This window comes from Frieseomelitta varia, unplaced genomic scaffold, assembly GCF_011392965.1.
Source record: "Frieseomelitta varia isolate USP_RPSP 00005682 unplaced genomic scaffold, Fvar_1.2 scaffold_185, whole genome shotgun sequence".
NCBI lineage: Eukaryota > Metazoa > Arthropoda > Insecta > Hymenoptera > Apidae > Frieseomelitta > Frieseomelitta varia.
Window position 1 is genome coordinate 1,535,014 of NW_025109583.1, and position 21,996 is coordinate 1,557,009.

The 21,996-nt window shown below is 29.6% G+C and overlaps 1 protein-coding gene across 1 annotated transcript in view; it reads left to right on the forward strand.

Annotated features, from left to right (window-relative positions):
• Positions 1 to 21,996, forward strand: part of LOC122538993 (CCR4-NOT transcription complex subunit 6-like) — a 153,140-nt gene that overhangs the window by 126,506 nt on the left and 4,638 nt on the right. The window contains exons 3-5 of the mRNA XM_043673547.1: positions 5,468 to 5,536; positions 14,665 to 14,977; positions 18,885 to 19,036. Coding sequence (XP_043529482.1) covers positions 5,468 to 5,536; positions 14,665 to 14,977; positions 18,885 to 19,036 — 534 coding nt within the window. The remainder of the gene's footprint in view (positions 1 to 5,467; positions 5,537 to 14,664; positions 14,978 to 18,884; positions 19,037 to 21,996) is intronic.

The window sequence follows — 21,996 nt, forward strand, 5'->3', positions numbered from 1 at the left end:
ATACATAATTATAGGTAATAAATACATGTACAGTTTACAGTATGTACAATAAATTGCACAATATAAAACTATAAAATATATACATAATATGCAATGTACAATATAAATCATTGCATTTACAATGAATACGATATAATTAAATACAGCAAATATAAAGGTATTATATAATATATAATTAATATATATAATATTTATTATACAATAAACACTGTATTACTGTATCATTGTATTATAAAAAAAAATTTCACTTTCCATCATGATAATCGTACAATAAAAATTGGACGCTTACATAGAAAAATACCAAACCAGAATATTCCCCTGCTTAATCACCATGATTCGCCGAACTGGAATTCGCTTGGAAACCGAGCTCAACATTAATTGGAACGCTGTTTTTCGCAGCTTCTTCGGTTTTCTATCAAGATATGAAGATTCCTAGGAATGAGCAACGTCGGGGCCCGAGCGGTTCTCTAGAAAAGCTTCTCAACGTGATGAACGAACGTAATAAAACGGTTAAACGTTACCGGGAATCGCCGTTGTTTTCTTCTTTCGTTTACAGACGATGGCATTTACTACGGCAAGATATCGTTAGAACCAGTTCAGGACGAAGATCTTAATTAGACTTATAAGATTTCACGGAATGTGGGCAACGTATCAAGTACTGGTTGTCACTGTATCTGCACTCGGCCACGCGTAATTACTATATCTCCGAATGTCGGATGACGCGCGCTTAGTTAGCTCGCGTATGGATAACTCTCCGGGTTTCTGTGAGATGCAGGATGTGTTCCACTATCGGACGTGCAGTCGTATAGGGAACGATTCCACGTGATAAAAATAAATCGAGAAGGAAGTATAATAAATTCGTTCGTTCAATCGAGTTTGGAAATTTATCGGCGATACTCGAATTTAGCTAATTTCTACTGAGGATTTAGTTAGAGACAAATAATGAACAGGAAATGATTCGTCCTGTGGAAATAAGTCGATAGTGCGGAGTACAATTTTATTTTTTTATTTTTTTTATTTTTTTTTTTTTCGTAAGATGCTTCGTTTTCGAGGAAATCCAATTTGAATATCTATCAAGCGCACTAAGGTTCTAATTCTTCTCTAATTCTATTTAAACTCTATCTTCTTGAAAACGAGGCTTTAAACGAGAAAATTCGTATTCCCCAGTTTTCACTTTATCCTTAGTCTTGCTGTCCAGTCTACAGTTTGACGAATTCAAGAGTATTTGACAAATTTTAAAACTCGAGAACTCTTCGAGAACAACGCCTTGAATGAAAAAATATTTATTTCTTATTCCTGATATCCCTCACTTTTTTTTCATGTAGAATTATCCCCTCGTCGATTACTATATATACACGATATTATATATATATTTAATTATATTTTTTTTATAATTATATTATGTTACTGATAATATAGTACAAAGATGAGGCTCTGTGATATTTATTTTTAATAAATATAACAAAATATACCACCAGAATTGAAGATATTTGTTTTCAGAGTACTAGAAAATCCATACATTGTTTTATAATAATTATTATATTATTATATTACTAATATTATATTAAGAAAATCCATACATTATTTTATAATAATTATTATATTACTATATTTTATAATAATTATTATATTATTATATTACTTATATTATGTTATTATATCATACGTTCAATGTACCATCATTTCGAAGATGTGTATAGAAATCATTGATTTTGAATATATAGAGCGTATCAGAATATGTGGGCAAAACTTCACTGATGCATTCAGCGTGATAAAATGAAAAAAAAAAAAAAAAGGTTCGTACGTTGAAATAGGATCGAATTTCTGTTCTCCAATAATTCTTTTGATAACTGTCTATAAAATATTGGTTATGAACCAGCAAATTGGAACAAGACTAGGCAACCTTGAACGAATCAAACTCTCAATGACGCTTGAAAGCTCGTAGCCAAGTCGATTATTTTGAGAAACTTCTGTAAAAAATAATTTGATAGAATATAGGTATTTTCGAGAAATTTTTGTCAAAGCAAGTGTAACAAATTGACAGGTGTATCATTATCTTACGTTGATTCATTTAAGCTGGAACATCCTGCATATTCGTATCTATAATAATAAAAAAAAAAAGAAAAAGTTGACATGCTCAATGAAGCACACCGTGTCATTGTGAATATAAATGTAATTCACGAAAAAAAAATGCACAAGACATTCAGAGAGAGACGACAAAATGAGCACAAAAGTATCTTACAACGTTGAAAAGGCATCAAAAATTTAAACAGTGTTTAAAAAGAAAGAAAGAAAAGAAGCGAACTAAAGCCGATTACGACAATGCTTTTATGGTCTTTATTCATTTTTAAGAAAATCGACACACTTGCACTCGCTGTTCCCTCTTGCTGCTCAATATTAGATTATCTTAAAATCTCTTAATAGGATTATAAAGAAAAGGAGAGTAATTATTGACGTCCTTGCAGATTGTTTGGTACAATATTTATTATTATTTATTATTTTTATATATATTAAATTTCTCAAAATATGAAAATCAAATAAATAAATCACTGTTATTAAATAAATTAGACAAATTAATTCAATCATTTGAAATAAATTTAAAATATTAAATTTAAAAATGTTATTTTCTGATGAACAAATTCATAATTTATTCTAATTAATAATAATAATCCTAAAACACCTTCACACATACTATAAATATTAAAAATATAGGAGATAATTGTAATCTATATATAAGTGTAAATAAAATAAAAATTATATGTAAAAATTCTATTATAATTAAAAATCTTAAATAATAAAAACTTTTTACAAATATAATTATGACAATAATAAAAAAAAAACAATAGTAATAATTAATTCATTAAAATAATAATAATATACATAATGGACGGATCACTTTGTCTTGAAATATGTGACTATTAAATTGAACATATTCCATAATATTAAACAACATTCTGTAAGAAAATTAGCGTGTTTTTAAATTTGATTCCTACAAAAATAAAATCTCAAACGAAAAGTCTACGATTTGCTTTCGTTTATTTTGTATAATTTTAATTTTCTTTTGTATAATTTGTATAATTTTTGTATAATTTTATTTTGTTTCCAATTTGTGGCTAAAAAATTAATAAAGTAAAATTTCCATCGAACTACGTCGTAATTAATACATCATACTATCCATAAATTATTTTCACATTTCATTCGTTCTTTATTTCTCCAACTTAATTTGTCCCTTGGCATCAAATTGACCCATTGATTACAATAAAAAGATGAATAGTTAAATTTTCAAATTCTTTTATCAACAGTAAATAAACTATCATTTACTACTCTCACTCGAGTACATATGCTGAATTTTATATCGTGATCTTACACAGTTTATGCACAGTTTATTTTGTAACCAAAAAAGGTGTCGCATTGAGAAGATGGGTGAAGGTTAAAACTCTTTCACATATAAAAACGAGCGACGGTTTAATCGTCGTTTCCGATTGCTTGTTTCCACCGACACAACAGTGAAACATTTTTCACGTTTCAACGAGAAATCTGAAGTTGGGTCGGAAAGTTGTTTGACAAGCGAGCTCCTCTAACGTTCCAGGGAACCTTCCGGAATTGATCCTGGTACATACTTGTGAACTTCTGTAACTGCCTGTGAAAACTAAATAGGAAGTTAAGTCCAATTTTCGGCTCAGCGTTCCCGGAAGTTGGAACTCTGTCGAGGACAGCGTGGCGCGTCGTGACATGACGTGGGGCAAATTTAGCAAACGAATTGCGACGAATGGCAACACGGACCAAATTGTCAGTCGAGACTCGAGAGGATCCTCGATGGGAGAGGAATTCGGTTGAAACGCACCTTAAACTGGAAGGTTATTACCGAACTCTCCTAATGTCAGCTAACTGGTTGATTGCAGAGTTGGCCGTTATTCGAGTAAAATTCTATTCGTATAATATTTCGAATAAACTGTTCGAATAAAATTTTATTCGAATAACATTTCAAATAAATTCGTTGAATAAAATTTTATTCGAATAACATTTCGAATAAATTCGTCGAATAAAATTTTATTTGAAATATTATACGAATAAAATTTTATTTGAAATATTATACGAATAAAATTTCATTTGAAATATTATATGAATAAAATTTTATTCGAATAATGCCCAACTGTGGCTGCAGAGAAGAAGTCGTTTCTTGTGAAACCTCGAAATAATCAATTCGGTATACGGCTACATTTACTCATCATTGAACTCGGTATCACGAATAAAGTCATGTTCGAATAATCTTTGGTCGAATAAAATCGTTATTCGTAAATGACGAATAATTTTTCCTCGAATAAAATCGTTATTCGTAAATAACGAATAATTTTTTCGTTATTCGTTATTTGCGAATAAATTTGACAGATTTATTCGTTGTTCGAATAAAATATGCCCAACTGTGGTTGATTGCCGATATAAAGAGAAAACGAAGGCAATCTTAGACCAGTATCCACTGGATGCTTTGAATTGTTAATTCTAATTACTCTCCTCGTCTACTTATCTAATGCACCGCCATTTGTGTCAGAGTTCTCATATCTCGAGGTTTCAAGGTCGTTACCGCCATTCCTAAAGGGTCATTAACGCCCTCCATTATCTTTTTATATATTCTGATTTCTTTGTTCCTCTCTTCTTTCTTATTCTGCTGCTTTGCTTCTTCTTTTGCTTCTTGTATTGTGTAACAACTATATGTAAGCACCATGAAACATACTTACATATGCACACGCAGAGTGTCTCATTTTAATTCATCCACGCGATTTATTCATTGTTCGAAAGAATTGTTTTTAAATAAAATTTGTTCTGTTTCGAAGAGGATATCTTACTAATATGGCCACCAGATTTCTGTCTATCGAGATCATCTTAATTTTTTTTAAATGACATCGTACTATACTTTTTTATACATTAATCGATATTTTTTATAAAAATCTGTGTATGTCGAAAAATTACTAATTTAGGAGATCACTATTAAAATTAGAAGTATATACTTTAGAAAATATATATATATGTGCAAATTTTACATCGATAATATATATTCTTACTTCAATCTTTTATTATCTTTCTTTTTTATTTTGTTACTTTGATTATCAGATATTACACAATGTTAAAATCTTGAATCGTATTTTACTCTTTAGGTTTAAATTGGCGGTACTGATTGTAATAATTAAACCGTGGATTTTCATGCATTTGTGAGAGAATTAAAAGTGTATAAATTCACAAAATGCACAAGAATGTTGTGCAAAATATCTGAAGTGGAGAACTTGCTACAACTTTTAGTAAATTAAACAAATTCCTACGCTCTCTCTTTAGATTTATTTGTAAAATTGCGTGAAAATCTGCAGTCCAGTAATAATATTTACGAGTGATATAGCGTCTAACAATAAATACGTAAGTTAATACATAATGTGTTTTGTGATTCATCACTATTAATGTAAATTTTTTGTTCCAGTTACTGCAAATCATCCACCTCAAAGACCATGGATACCATTGACAAGACCAAATAGGACGAGACCAACGTGTAAGTTGTAATGCATATTTAATCATATAAATCTATTACGTTTACTATGAAAATTGATCTGCGAGATATGAATAATTTCTTTATACAAAACTTGATTATTTCTTAAATCAGAGTGTGATTTATTCAAGGTATTAAATGCTATTTTTCTTTTTGCACGTATATATTAATAATAATATATAATATAATAATATTTTAATTAATAAATACATATTTGCAACGTTTGCATCCACAAACAAATCAACAGTGATAAAAATCTCAAATTTAAATTTAATTAACTTAAATAAACAAGTAAACTTAAATAAACAACAGGCAGGCTTGTATTTAATTAAAATAAAGCAATTGTTAATTTTTATCATACGTGAAAATATTTATTTCGTAACGCAATGAACGAAGTAGTTTTTCGTTATAATGTCGTTTATACGTACATGCTACTTGAAATTGACGACTTGAGTTAAAGGAAAGCTCTTTTGATTCGATACGCAGTTGGCGAGTGAAAATTATAAAATTATTTCAAAAGAGGCGTATTGCAAAGAATAGAAACAGATAATGATTAAAGTAACGTAGTTTAATCCAACGACGGACACCTTGACCGTCAATCAACATCGAAACCCACAGTATCAGTGAGTTTCGTAGCCTCAAAATGTCGCGGTGTTCTGCTGATTGCCATATCACACCGCACCCCACAGATTTATAGCGACCATTGCGTTGGCATACGGTATCGTGAAAGAGCTAGAGAAACCTAGTGTCAGATGAAACACAGAGAGGCGAGGCATAAACGTACGTTCTACCAACGTTATTATGCAGCTGGCCATAATCGTGGCCAGCTAAAAGGATGCGGCTTCATTGTCGCTTTGGCTACGAAACACAAACAAAATAAATCGTTATCGTCGTTGTTTGTTAATTAAAATAAATAACTGTTATTTCTTTTTCAATGATCTGATTCATTCGGGAACTTTTAATTAATGGCACAGTCACTATGGGACTCGTGCTATTTTCGAAGTTGAAATTGAAGGGTCGAAGGTTAAATATTTAGCAGAACGTGCTCCGCGCAGAGTTGACAAATTATGTCACGACCTTGAGACAATGCACAGAATGCATTGTCCATTTAAATGAGTTAATCGGCAGTTTGCTTTAACGAATTATAAAGCAATAATATTTTAATAATATTTTAATTAATAAATATTATTAAGAAATAATACTATATATTATATATTATATATTGTTATTAATGAATAATAATATTTTAATAATTTATTAATATTTTAATTAATATTAATATTATTAATATTAATATTTTAATTAATAAATATTATTATTAATAAATAATACTTTATATTATATATTATTATTAATAAATAATAATGTTTTAATAACTTATAATAATAATATTTTAGTAATTTATAATAATAATATTTTAATTAATAAATATTATTATTAATAAATAATACTATATATTATATATTATATATTATTATTAATAAATAATAATGTTTTAATAACTTATAATAATAATATTTTAATAATTTATAATAATAATATTTTAATTAATAAATATTATTGTTAATAAATAATACTATATATCATATTTTATATATTATTATTAATAAATAATAATATTTTAATAATTTCAATTATAGCAAGATGTAAGAAAATTAACAGTAGAAGAATGCTCGACTATCGTAGTCACAGAAACGAGAACATAAACCCTTTTAATGGAACTAACTGTCCAATCATTTAATAACTATTTAACAGTTTAATTATTTATAGTGTATTATAGTTTTCGAATTTGTAATTACTATGCCGTCATTTATTTCATCGATAAAAACCATGTATCGATCGGATCTTGGAATAATCTCGCGACTCCTCTTTTCCTGTCCTTCGTCGTGGTCTCGAAACGCGTGGAATTATTTGAAATTTTGTCGATTCGCGATAAGACGGTACGCGCAAGACAACGCGGAATGCTACTAACGACTATGCCGGTCGTGCAAATTACTTCTTGCACATCTCGTGACGACCCTGACAATCATAATCATTATGAACGACGCACGGACGGTTCTGCTGAATGTATTCTTTGGAAGACAGCAATTACGCGTCATTATCATTCCCACGTTTATAACGACACAATTAGACTCTTCTTAGTGCCGTGTCATTACTGCGATCACTTTCATTGTTGTTCACAATTATTTTCATATATATATTACGTGACGAATGGCGAAAAGATTGGATTTACTCTCGTCTCGGGGAAATTATTCTTTTCTTTCTTAAATATAAAACTTTCTTCAAGCTTTGTCTTACTATCGTGTTTCTGCACGATATGCAAAATATTGCTTCAGTACTACTTGGTTTTTTAGTAAATAAATTAATCTTGACCTTCGACGTTATTGATTAATTAATTAACGCGTTCCCATCTGATTGCTAAAAATTGGATTTATTTTTTGAATTATTCTCTTCTAAAAATATAAATTGTTCCAAGATTTGTGTTACTATTGAGTTTCCTAATTTACGCGCAACATGCAAAATGTTAATCATAACGACTAATATTATCGGAAATAAACAGAAACTACCCAGACGTGTTAACAAGTTTTTGGTTATCAAAATACTGCTGAACAAAGTTATGAATATTTCTGTAGAGGAGTATTTCTTTCACGTACTGACGATATTTTATTAAATTTCCAATTTGTATAGATTTATTATGAATTATTAATTATTATATTTCCTTTTTTTCAATAAGTTACGAACATGATTTATATCTGTCGATAATTGTCGTTCTGTTTGAATAAATCGAAGAAAGATTATTTCGCGAAAGCAATTTATAACGTTGCGAGTTAATAATGATTGTCGAGAAATGAAAAATTGCTCGTATACTAAAATTATTTCGAATGGAGTTTCATTTTAATTTCTTTTTAATTAAATTAGTTGAATTAATTAATGTAAGTTTTTTTTTAAATTTAATTAAACGACAGGGTCGTTTGCCAGTGGAATTTAATTTTTATCCGTTTGTTTATTGATTGTTTTACAATCGGGATCTTCAGAAAAAGATGATTATTTTGTAGATTAAATTGCAAAATCAGTTTTCTAAAACAACTGAAAGAAATAATGATGTTTCATTAAATTTATAAAACGGACACTTTTTCTTATTTTCCTTCGCAGAATAAAACGATAATTTCCAAAATGAACGAAACGACTAATAAATGAAAGAAATACACTAAATTAATTAAAAATCATAAAAATTAATTAATTAAAAAAACTTTGCATACTATTTCATAAAAATCACAGTGTCACACTATTTTAACCGTGTCACAGCCTTTTTCACCATTTTCTTTTTAACAAATAATTAATGTTTCATCTATATTATTCGAAAGGAAGGGAAAATTAGTAGAATATTTTTATCAGCTGCTATTTTATCATAAGCTGTTTCTCAAGGCCAGGAAATTCTATCGAAACGATTCTATCTAATATACGTATGCATATTATGATCTTACGTATCAATTTATATGACGTGCGTGCATATTAATAATGAATGCACGCTTATATATTCATCGATCGAGGGTTTGTCTTGATTGAATAACGACCTCATTAAACGATGGAATTCATGCCCGACGTTTTTGATTTATTATTCCGCTTAATCTTGATCTGTGTGTTTACTTAGATTCCATTTGCACTGTTAGAAGATCAGATAGATATTAACTCTCCTCGACGGTTCTTTTAATAACATTGGTAGCTTCTTGCCGAGCGGAGGTAAATGAAGTAACTTGTTCGGATTTCCTCGGACTGGTTTGACGACTGTTGAGGCAGGTCGTGGCATCGATGACCTCGGAAATGCCGTTTCTAACCATGAATGAAGGTGGAAGCAACACTTTCAATAATTTACTTTCTTTACGACTCGCGTCAAGGAACAACCCATTCATTGAATATGAGATGCAACTAGTGTCGGCAATTTATTAACAAACGTGCATACTCGAAGGATGCACAATCAATTAATAATGACTGACGAGTATGCAGTTATTAAATAGATGATTTTAATTTAAGCGGCCATCAAATGGATAATTTTTCGTGTATCGATGAAAATATATCTTCGATCACTTGCAGTCACATCTACGTGAAATTAATTATTATCGAATTAATTTCTTCGTGCAAAACGTCATTATTGAACTGTAGATTTTATAATTTTAGATTACGTAAAATTTTGGAGTTAATATAGAGAATATGTATAAAATATTCGAAGTATAATATTAATGTTATTTACATGTTAGTAAATAATTTTTTCATCTACTTTTCAACGATCTTTGTAAAAATATAAAATTAGTGATGTTTATGATTTAAGATCTAGTGCCTTCAATAAACAATACATGTTATGACTCTGGCATGTTACTGTTCACATTATTTTATATTCTATATTTAAAAAATTAAACTTTCTTATTATTTACTGAAATAACGAAATATGAGAAAAATTAAAATTGGCAAACAAAGATTTTAAAAATTGTATTTTACGTGTAATGATAAGCACTTGCCATACTTATTGGTTTCCACAGATAGAAATGAAAATTGACCAAAATTTCCATATTGTGGAAAGTTATGAAATATAAAGGAAAATAAAAAATATACCTAAATTTTCGTACTTTTTAAATTCGATTTCTCATTATAACTGTAATAAAATTACATTAAATTTAACTGTAATAAAATTAATTCAACAAACAAACTATACCGGAGTATATGAATAACAAAATTTTCTGCATGATAATACCGCACTCGGTCCAAATTATTCTGCAATCCAATTTCACACGTAATACATACATCACGTCGTTCAACAGATCATCCAACACTTGCCGCGAAATGACTTTTATCATGCAGAATACTGAAATTCAAACGCTAATTGAACGCGTCAGTAATATGTCTAGGTCGAATCGACGAAATTTTACACTCAGCTGCATAAATCGAATTTTGTTACTGACTTTGCCGAGTTTGCACTGTTTCACATGTTGCGTTCGATGCACTCAATTAGTATAAAGTAACGAGGAAATAGAGTATTCGCGAAACAGCTGTTGAATTTATATGAAAGTAAAAATGAAATTTCTGAGGAATCTGTCTAATAAAAAAAAAAAAAAAAAAATCGATTTTAAATGTACATTGTGCAAATTGCATAATAGTAGAACTGCTGGCCTCTGTTTTGTATCTAAATTCGTTACATATGATTAAAGAAACACGATAAAAATAAATGTTTTGATTTCTATAAAAGACAATTTATGTCAAAACTTACATTTTTGTAGTAAATGTAAAAATGAAATAAATATGACATTCATTAAAATGGTTAGAATCTAGAATTTAGAATTTCTCATATAATTAAATAAAATTATCTGTAACTTTTCAACAGAATCGTTTAGAAATTCTTAACATTTAACTTTTAACATTTCCTGTGTAAGAATTATTATGTTATTTAAATTTGTCGAACTGGTTTTTCCAAATATTGTTTTCTTTGCGATATTGTTTTTTTTTCTTTTTGTGACATTTCACTTTCTTTTGCGATACATTTTCAATTGTCTCGGGAGATTGAGAACGTCTTTCATTGTTTTTCATCTGAAACACTTGGAAGAAAATTCTCGACTAAATAAAAATATTGAGAAACACTTAGAAACATTGAAATCTTTGAAATACAAAATACTATTGTGCCTCGTGGTTCACAGACCATAACGAGTGACCAAACCGTATACAATAATTCGTCTTCCTTTTCGAATTCATCAGTAAGTACATCACTGGATAAAAATTAGCAAAAAGTAACAGATTTATTATTTGTTTTGCCTGCGTTATATTTCAACGTACTTAGAACTAAGAAAAAATATTGCAATTTTGGGCCAAATATTCTTGACACGTCATTCCGGCGCAAGAGGTTAAAATTACGTGGGAAAAAATAAAATTAACAATTTCAATTTGACTTCAAATGTTTCTGAATACTTTTCAAATACTGTACTTGTCCGATCGAACACTTTATACGCCACGAGTTTATAACGCAACAGCGCAAAGAAAAGAAACATCCGCTTCTTCAGCCTTCTTCAACTGTACACTCCGTTACATTATACGTCCGTATATATTCTGAAGTAAAACGCCGAAGACCTAAACCTACTGTTCAATAAGGGATGTTGTAAAGTAAACGCGCAGCAGTACGAACGAACATACTAGTGAACGCGACCGGTAAGACCAGATGCGCTTAACACGAATTCTCCGTGTTGGTCTGGCAGGCGGTTAAATCTTGAAGATACATAGTTTATTACGGCGCGCACTTTTGTCGGGAACAAACCGGCCGCAATTGTGGCACGATACGAAATAGATCGAAAGGTGCAACGCGCCGGAATAATAAAGCAGCCTTTCTAAATCTTCCTTCCTGGTCTGGTAATCCGCTTGCATGGAATCAAACGCAATGAACACCAGCGGCGAAGAAAGTTTAGCTCGTGATCGCTCGAGTCTTGTTCCGCTAGAGCAAAGCTGGAAGAAGCTGATCGAGTTATCCATTACGGATAATTGCGTACGGTATGCTAGGATCTGTTATCTGGAAAAGGTGGCAGGGATCCCGATGTATTCCAAACAGAGCGCTGTTTTTAATTCTTAAACCCTTGTAACGTCGAACAACGACGCATCAGCTATGCTAATTTATTCTCCCTTTCTGTTTCTTAATGTGTTATTTCTCGAATTTTCTAAATATCATTTTTTATGAGGAATTTTTATACTTTTTTTGTTCTCGAACGTTGACAAAACTACGTTCAACTTGACTTGGTATTTTTTTTACTCAAGTACAATGTCGTGAATATATAATACCTATGTCTGTTCAACGATTTTTAGCTATTGGAAATATATTAACCCATTTGTATCGCGATTTAGATTTCATTTTAGATATTCACTAGATCAATTTAGATATTTACTATTTTCTATTAATATTAGCTAATTACTGTGATTTAAATTTTCTATCAATATTAGCTATTTACTGTGATTTAAATTTTCTATTAATATTAGCTAATTACTGTGATTTAAATTTTCTATCAATATTAGTTATTTACTGTGATTTAAATTTTCTATTAATATTAGCTATTTACTGTGATTGAAATTTTCTATTAATATTAACTAATTACTATGATTTAATTTTTCTATTAATATTAGCTAATTACTGTGATTTAAATTTTCTATCAATACTAGCTATTTATTGTGATTTAAATTTTCTATCAATATTAGCTATTTACTGTGATTTAAATTTTCTGTTAATATTAGCTATTTACTGTGATTTAAATTTTCTATTAATATTAACTAATTACTGTGATTTAAATTTTCTATTAATATTAGCTAATTACTGTAATTTAAAATGTTGTGTACATCGCACAAAATAATTAATTTTTGAACTAGATGTTACAAAGGAAAAATAAATTCAACGTCTAACTTGTAGACAAAAAGTTACACGGTAATATAACTGAAATATTTCGCAAAAATACCAGTCGAACAACCGTGATGTAATATTCAACAACTACACGGTATACTTTGCGAACAAATTTTGGCACCCTGGCAAACAAATGAGAAACACCAATGCGAAATTTAGAGCCGTTGTACATATGTCACTTTAGCCAAAAGATCAAAAAAATCCGGCGATCAAATTTGATGACCAAAATTCATTATGGCTCCTTGGTGCTCGTGTTTTCATGATTGTTGACAACTTGCAACGTAGTATAGAAGATCCCATATATTTTCTTGGATCTAGTGGTCGCCGAAGAATGATTGACAGCTCTAAGAAGCTATAATGAGCTTTGAACCTGATCGTCGTGTTTTTGGTTTCTTGTCAATCAGGTTGTTTACGATTGACAGACGAATAGTACGCTCTTAGGCGAAATTATTACAATGAGAAAACGAGAAATTAATAAATTATTAAAAGGACAGGGAATGTTTATACATAATGGAGATCATTATGTCGCATATTAGTGAATTATCAGAAAATCAAATTGAACACTTTTACGTATATACGTACATATTATGATTCATAACCACTAATACATTGTGTTACACGTAACGCTTACAGTATGGTACAATAACTGCTCTACAACCGATAATTCTGCATCAATTAATAATATTATGAAACACTTTATAATAATTATGCACGAAATATCAAACGACCTGAAGAGACTCTTCAGTTCAGTGTGACACAAAATTCGATGACACAAAATTTTTAAATAGATAGTGTAACAATGCAAATATAAATAAATAGCATAATAATATAAATATCATTGGAATTTTATTTTCAAGCACCGAAATTGTTTTTTATTAATGACTTTTAATAATAAAATAAAACGATACCCAAAACCTTCGCTATACTACTCAGAATGATGATTTTGACAACATATCGAGATTGGAGAGTGGTAAATATTTACTTTCTAATATCAGAAAAAAGTATTTGAGGTAATAAACAACAATTATATACATGCATTGAAATTTTGATAAAAAATCTTTTTAATTATCTTCCGTAGGTTTTTTAAAAAAAATTAATATTATTCAATATTATAATAAGTTTTAATTAATAGTATTTTGGTTTATAAAAAAACATTATTTGATACAATCCACCTCTTGCAATCTAAATTCAATTCGAATGTCCACGAATTTTGAGGTCGATAATTCTTGTCTTTAGAACACTGTTAATGTGGATTATTTTTCAGTATTCTGTACAATTTGAATTCAATTTGAATAAATTTAAAAATTAAAGACTACAGTATTAATTAATGTATGGTCTATCTTTTATTTTTTAATTCTCTTTAAATGTAAAACATTAGTTCATATTAATTATTATCTTATATAATCTAAATTCTATTTTTAATGCAGATTTTGATAGTACATAATTCAAGTATACTATTTGATACGTTTCACTTTTTAACGTCTCATACAATCTGAATTCAATTTGGAAGTTGATCTGATATATATATTTAAATAAATAAATAAATAATTTAAAAATATATAAATAAGATAATAATTTTTAAATAATTTAAGATAAATAATTTAAAAAAATTGTTAAAATGTAAAATGATTCGCAGGATTGATTTTCGTATTCAATATTTCGAATAATGTATTTTCTCCAAGGGGTACAAGTAGTTTTGTTTCTGTTCCAGGTATATTCACAGTGATGTGTTATAATGTATTGTGTGACAAGTATGCAACTCGACAAATGTACGGTTATTGTCCAAGTTGGGCGCTTGATTGGGAATATCGGAAAAAAGGGATCCTCGACGAGATACGACATTATGCCGCGGACATAATTAGCTTGCAGGAGGTCGAAACGGACCAATTCTACAATTTCTTCCTGCCAGAGCTGAAACACGATGGTTACGACGGAATCTTCTCTCCGAAATCTCGGGCGAAGACAATGGCGGAGAATGATCGTAAATACGTTGATGGCTGCGCTATATTTTATAGGACAGCAAAGTAAGTGCAACACACTTGGAAATCCACTTTATCCATTTTTGTGCGACGTTGTTCATAAGTGTTGGAATGCTTGTGGAAAATCAAGTAGATTTGATTAAAATGTCTCTGAGAAAATTATACGTACACAGTATCGGGATTATTTCATTTGAAATGAAGATGAGAAATAACATCTCCAATAATTTTTTTTTTAAAGTAACATAGGGAAGATAACTTTATCTTTTACCCAAAATGAAATAAATCATCGTCACAATGTGATGTTGATATCTCTGTCACACGAATTGACATCGTTAATTCACACTTACTTTTCATCAATAGCCAATTTGATGTAGTTTGACTAGAATCAATTGTCCAATAAGTGTGTATAATATAAATCTAACTGTAAGATAATTAGGTTTGAAGATTTTTACATTATTGGACGAATTGTGGAATATAATTCAAGACTAAATTCCGATTTTTCTTACCAAAAAAAAAAAAAAAAAAATAGTTGCCTTCCTAATATTAAATCATAAATTTTTTTTTAAGAAAATACACATTAGAATTTCAAAGAAAATTTTGGATAACCATAGTGCATGATTCTAACAGTCCACATTGAATTAAAACGCTTATCAATTATTTGCTTTCCAACATCTCTGAATCTTTAATGATCGCTAATACTAATTCTATGGCATTCTGAATATTCACAGTTGTGTAATTAATAATTTCTGTCTAATATACTGCGCATATACTTTTATATATCTGACACATGCATGTATGTACACATGCATTGTGCGAAATAGTTGGTCCATGATATGCATAAATTCGAATATATTTCATTATCTTTACAGTTATTTAATTAGCAAAATATAAAACAATGATGGATACTTTATCTTCGTTGCATGATAAATCATATTACACACAAAATATAATTAACTTTATAGCAACTGTAGTGCACACTTATAGCACAACAGAAACTCCTGATCTGGTATTTCCTTCCCTTCTATTATTTCTTTATTTATATACTACGACAATTTATCGTTAGTGGCAATTAAATCTATTTCATTATTTGTATTTGTTCATTTAAATACTTTAAAACAAAATATAACCAAACGTATTACACATTTTCATTTTGTATTTTTCAAAATAATATTATCATTCTGTAGATTAACAAATTAAGCAGATATTTAACAACATTTTTGCAATTATTCTATTATGGTTATAGTAATTTTATGAAACAATCAAACTGCATTCTCATAATTCAAAACACTATTGTATCTACTACCAACGACAACAAAATTATATTACATTACGTTACATTTACATTCTATATAGTAACAGAAATAATAACATATATTGTATGACAAAAAAAAAAATAGCTTCATACATTGAAGAAAAACAGAAGACGAACTTTGAAGTGAAATTAAGCAGGTCTTTACCTACACTCTATGATCGATTTTTATTTTACATTCATTAGCATTAACAACGATATAACTTAAGCATAAGATATATATTCAATATTCTTGGTCTTTGGTTAGACTTTAATTAGCAAAGTTGTCTAGACGAAGCGATTTTATTCTCTTATGCATTGAATAGCACTTATTAACAAGCTATATATTGCATCATCATTGAACGGGAAGAAAGTACGAAGAGCTGATGAATCCCAAGTGACATTAAATCTGAAACGACTATGGTATAGTCAGCCTCCTTAATTATCCTTCACTGGGACTTCATAGAAGCCGCGGTGGAGCCAGCTGTATTAGTTGCATCGCAGGGTCAGTATGCACTAACTCTGTGATGCTCATTCTAAGTTTTGTAACCGAAGACTGAAAGCTACAGGGGAGAGAGTGGTGGAAATATTAGATATCTGCGCTCGCATCTCAGGGGATAACAAGATACGAGACAGAAATGGTCTGGTGCACAAATGGGCTCTGTTAACGGCTAACCTGCAACGAAAGGTACTACATCCCAGTGTGGACTGTAGGAGCATAGTTTCTTTAAAGGCCGATGCAACCGTTGCGTCTGTCAGCCACTTTATACACTTAATTCGCCGCTCGGCCGTAAAATCCCGACCGCATAATGAATGCGATGCCGATGTAAGACTAACAACCTAATCTTTGCAAGGACGAAAGACCACCGTTATTTAACGAGTTCGTACTTCCTTCCTGATGTCGCGAACTATTCTATTTCAAACAACCTTACATCCTCCCTATTATATTACAAGAATCACATCATTTTTAAATATTATATCAATTTCGAGATATACATATGTTCTTGGATCTAGAATAACAGCTTGAGTCATGTATGTACGTACATTTTTTTTTTTTTTTTTTACGTTACTCGTTAATGTATACACTATCGTTCATGAGCATTGCACGCACAGACATTCCGATCGATTTATAGTGATTACGTTACTAGAATCTCAATCTCTTTTGTATGATAATTTCTTCATTTTAGTTTTTGAAGGCATCGTGTCACTTTTATTAAAGACAGACTGTATCGGATCTCAGTTTGTTTTTATTAATTGTTAATTCTATAATTTTGTTGATAAATAAAATGTTTTATTAATAAATAGCCCGCTTAACAAGTTAAATTCAATGAAACAATAATTAAATACCAATAGTAATTGAAAATAATTGAGTAAATAAATAATTTCAGTTTTAAAAGATATGTATATTTTACTAGTTGCTATGTACCGATATTTAAATGTCATGCTCGCATTGTCGAAGATCTTTTTTTATTGATTTTTATGTAAGTTATTCTAGCAAATTATTATTACTACAATTTTTCTCGTAATCCATGTAGAACGATCAAAATGATCAGAATGATATATATTTTAAATGCACTACAGATAAACTCTTATATTTAGTGTTACTAAAAAAATTCTGCCGTTAAAATTTTAACAATTTTCATTTTTGTCGAGTTCCAATGAAGCAAAATCAATTCAAGCATCTAAATCTAATTCCATTCAAATATTAAAAATACAGAAAATGTCTAGAGATATATATTTGTATAATTTCCTTTACATTTATTTTATATTCGTTTGTTCTCGTTATGCTATTTATAATTGTTCAAATAAACAATCTTGAATGTTGTTTCTTCATTAAATACCCGTTTTGCAGAAATATATAGATAGATGCCTTTCGATATCACTGGGTAACGTTGCTTTCATCTTGTTTAGAGGTTCTAGTAAGGATGTAAACGGAATGATAGCCTGTAATGACATTTCAGCGAAGAATATATACTTTCCAACTATACGTGCTACACATAACAGAAAGAGAAATCTGTATTCTACATGGAGTACGTGATTCGCCTTCTTATAAGTTTATCCGCGAAAATATCGCGTAGCTGTCCTGTGCGTCCAAGTTCCAAAGTTTCTTTTCACTGAGAATGAAATCGAGTTTCACTAATCACATCTGGATATTTTATAGAAACAAATTAACAAGAAAAATGATTACTCCGATCGCGGTGTTATTGTATGGCACGACGAAACGTTGTGACATTAATCTCGTATTGAATTCATTTGTACGAAGCAACGTAGAATTGATGAAATAATGAAATATATTCGCAGTTATTATGCATTTACACAATTACATTTACACAATGGTAATGAATAAATTTATTTTTCCTCAATCAATTATGTCTTCCGTGATATTATACGTATAATAAGTAAAACAAAATTTATACACATATTAAGCTAAAATAAAATTTCATATACACATAGATGAAAGTAAATGCGTCCTATGCACGCGTACGTTTACATAAAACGTTTACATAAAATGTATTGTAATTCATAATGTATAAATATGTGCAACGTATTATTATATAGTGTATTGCATAATACATTGTAATTCATGGAAATTATATTTGAAACTGAAACATAATTTCGCGTGGCACGTCTATTTAATAAATTTATTCCTTGTTTTTTCTGTAGATTTACCTTAATAAAGGAGCATTTAGTCGAATTTAACCAATTGGCAATGGCAAACGCAGAAGGTTCTGACAACATGTTGAATCGAGTAATGCCAAAGGATAATATTGGATTAGCTGCCCTGCTTAGGACCAAGGAGGCTGCCTGGGATAACGGTGAGTTAACTTTATTCAAATTTAGACTTCACTTAGATTTATTGTTAAATAAATAATAATTAATATGGGTAAAAATTGTACAAAATATTATACCAATTTGATTACTACATATTCTACTGGCGATTAATATTTGAACACAGAGCATTGCAAATACATACAAAATCTAAGCTAATCACGTAAATGTCTTATTTAGTGTTATATCAAAAAATGGTTCAAAACAAATACATATAATGATAGAAGAATTTGTTCTCAAAATTACTATTCTTTGCAAGATATCGTCGATCTGTTTTTAAACGGAACTCTATATTTTATTATACTTCAATCAATACCATTTTTTGCTAAATTAAACGACATTATAAACGAGAAATATATTATATTTTTCACATAAATAAATATAGATACAACCAGAAAAAGGATGATTCTACATGAAAAAATAAATTGGAACTCTAAATTAAATATCATTCTCAACAGAAAATGTAACTATACACATTTCTGGTGTAACTAAATATAATAGTCTTATAGAAATATTAGTCATGTTTATGATCTGGGTGTACAATCAGAAAGAATGTAATTCTACGAAAAAGTAAGAATAAAAAAGAATAAAGTTTTTCTGTTTAATACCTCGTCAAAAGAAAAAAATAAAGCTCGAACGTATTTAATTAAGAATTAATTTGATACACTTGGTATGCTTGATGAATTTTCAGATTTAATTTTCTTAGAAGCAAAGCATAATGTGAAAAAAAATGTTACTCTACAGTCTTACTTTTGCACATAAACTATCGGTTATTTATTGTTGTCCAATCTGGAATTTGTCCAATCGAAATGTCAAATGAAAAAATGTTAGTCTCTTCTTTTCCGATTTATTTTTGCATAGAGTATCACCGCTTGCTCGGTTGTACCACGATTACGAAACAATCTGTGTGAACGAACCTGTAAGTCACTGCAACTACATTTAATACAATTACAAGATCTTAACAAGATCATTCACTCGAGTGGATCGGATGTGCACATTAAAAATCAAATGACACTTGATCAGGATATAGAGATATTCGAACCAATCAACAAAGCATACTGGTAGACATGTTTGATATCACAGCAATTGCTTAATTAATTGCGAGTCATGCCCGCGCTGGCATAAATCGAACAGCATGCTTTGAAGCGCCTGAAGAAGATGAAGTGGCACAAGTTCGTAGACTACATATACGCAAGCAGCTTTATAATTCATGACATAGGGATTCCAGACTGCCAATCTCGGGTAGTCATCTACCAAACATGTCACACGATTCACCTTTTTTCACGAGCGTATTAACTCTCGTAAGTAAGAAGTGTGAAATATAACTACGTGCCACATGTCCGCTAGAAATAAACTTATCTCCTGTGTCTAACTCGGATACTTCTTTCTCTTTTTATCACGTTCACTTCTCTTGACACGCTACCGTGTGTCGTTGATCAGTGATCTGAATTCTATTCCTATGCAAAATCGATGTAGCATGTCTCAACAGAATTGATTAAAACTATTGGACAAAAGAATGAGTAAAAGCCAGTAAGCATGTAAGAAGATATTTACGATGCTTCATTTAAGGGATTAATTGATGATCTTGCCTCTCCATTCTGTCTACAAAAATTTCAAAAATGAAGCAGTAAATACTGTTGCTGTGAAAATATGATTTATTATGATTTATTATCTCAATGAGAGTGTGTTGAAATATTACAATTCCAAAGTGAAATGTTATGAATACGTCCAAATTCAAAAGTAAAATACACAAAGTTATTATAAAACACACAATAATTATAATTATAATTATACCTGATGTTTTTATATGTCGCATAATAGTCGACCGCATTTATATGCTAGAGAATCTCTTCCCCCTAGATCCATTCCTTACTCTTAATCTTTAATCCGCATTACTATCTTATAAATTTGTGAGTTGTCGCAGAGAACAAGACGTTCAAGATTTTAGAACTCATGTCAGTATAATACTAATTCATTGAGCAAGTTCACTACCTGTTTCTTCAAACTATTTACAAAATCAGCAGAGAAACTATACGTATAAAGAAATATTATATTATATATGCTTCAGATTTAAATAATACGTTGACTGCATTTCTAGAAATATAATTTCTAGAACTACTTCACTTAAAATAAAGTTATGTTTTGAATGATGTGCGAACACCTGTGATGGTTGCGTCTAAATGCAAATTAAAAAGAGCTTATTCAAATTCAATCCCGCACGAAAATGAAATAGAAACGTTTATACTATTCCACTGTTATAAAATATTAATCTCCTTCCCCACGTCATAAAAATAAGATCTTATTCGTGAATGGAGCAGTACATTAGATTTAGATGATTACTTGTAACCAAACCGATTCGCTTTACACAAAGAATAAATAAAACGCGTTGAATAAAGTGCACCATGTGATCAACACTATTATCATAAATACTTGATAAAATATTTGGTGATGTGATCAATTTTATCATTTTCCATAACATCCATGGAAAATGCAAATGGAAATAACAAGTGACAAGATACTGTCAGTCTGCAAGCAAAATATACAATTGTGCCTCATCTATCCCTTTTACCAACTTCACATATTTTGTAACAAATATCTATGCTTGAAAATATCTATACCTGAAAGTAAGTTATACACAATTGAATAAAAATTTAGTCTATTCACTGTTGGTAAAAAGATTTGCAAATTTAATTTATCTTCTAGTTATAGATAATTTTAGTAGTTAATTAGTAGTAGTTAGTACTTAATTAATTTTTTTAGCTGTATGTAAGTATCAGTTTGACACTAAAAGATACTTCTTTTTAATTTAAATAAATAACACTTGATAAAAATTATGGCATCCAAATTTAAGGTTTTTTAATATTAATTCAATCGATATACAAATTAGATATTTTCTTTTTCATTAATAATTTGAAATAATTTCGACCTGTTAACTTTGTCACATATT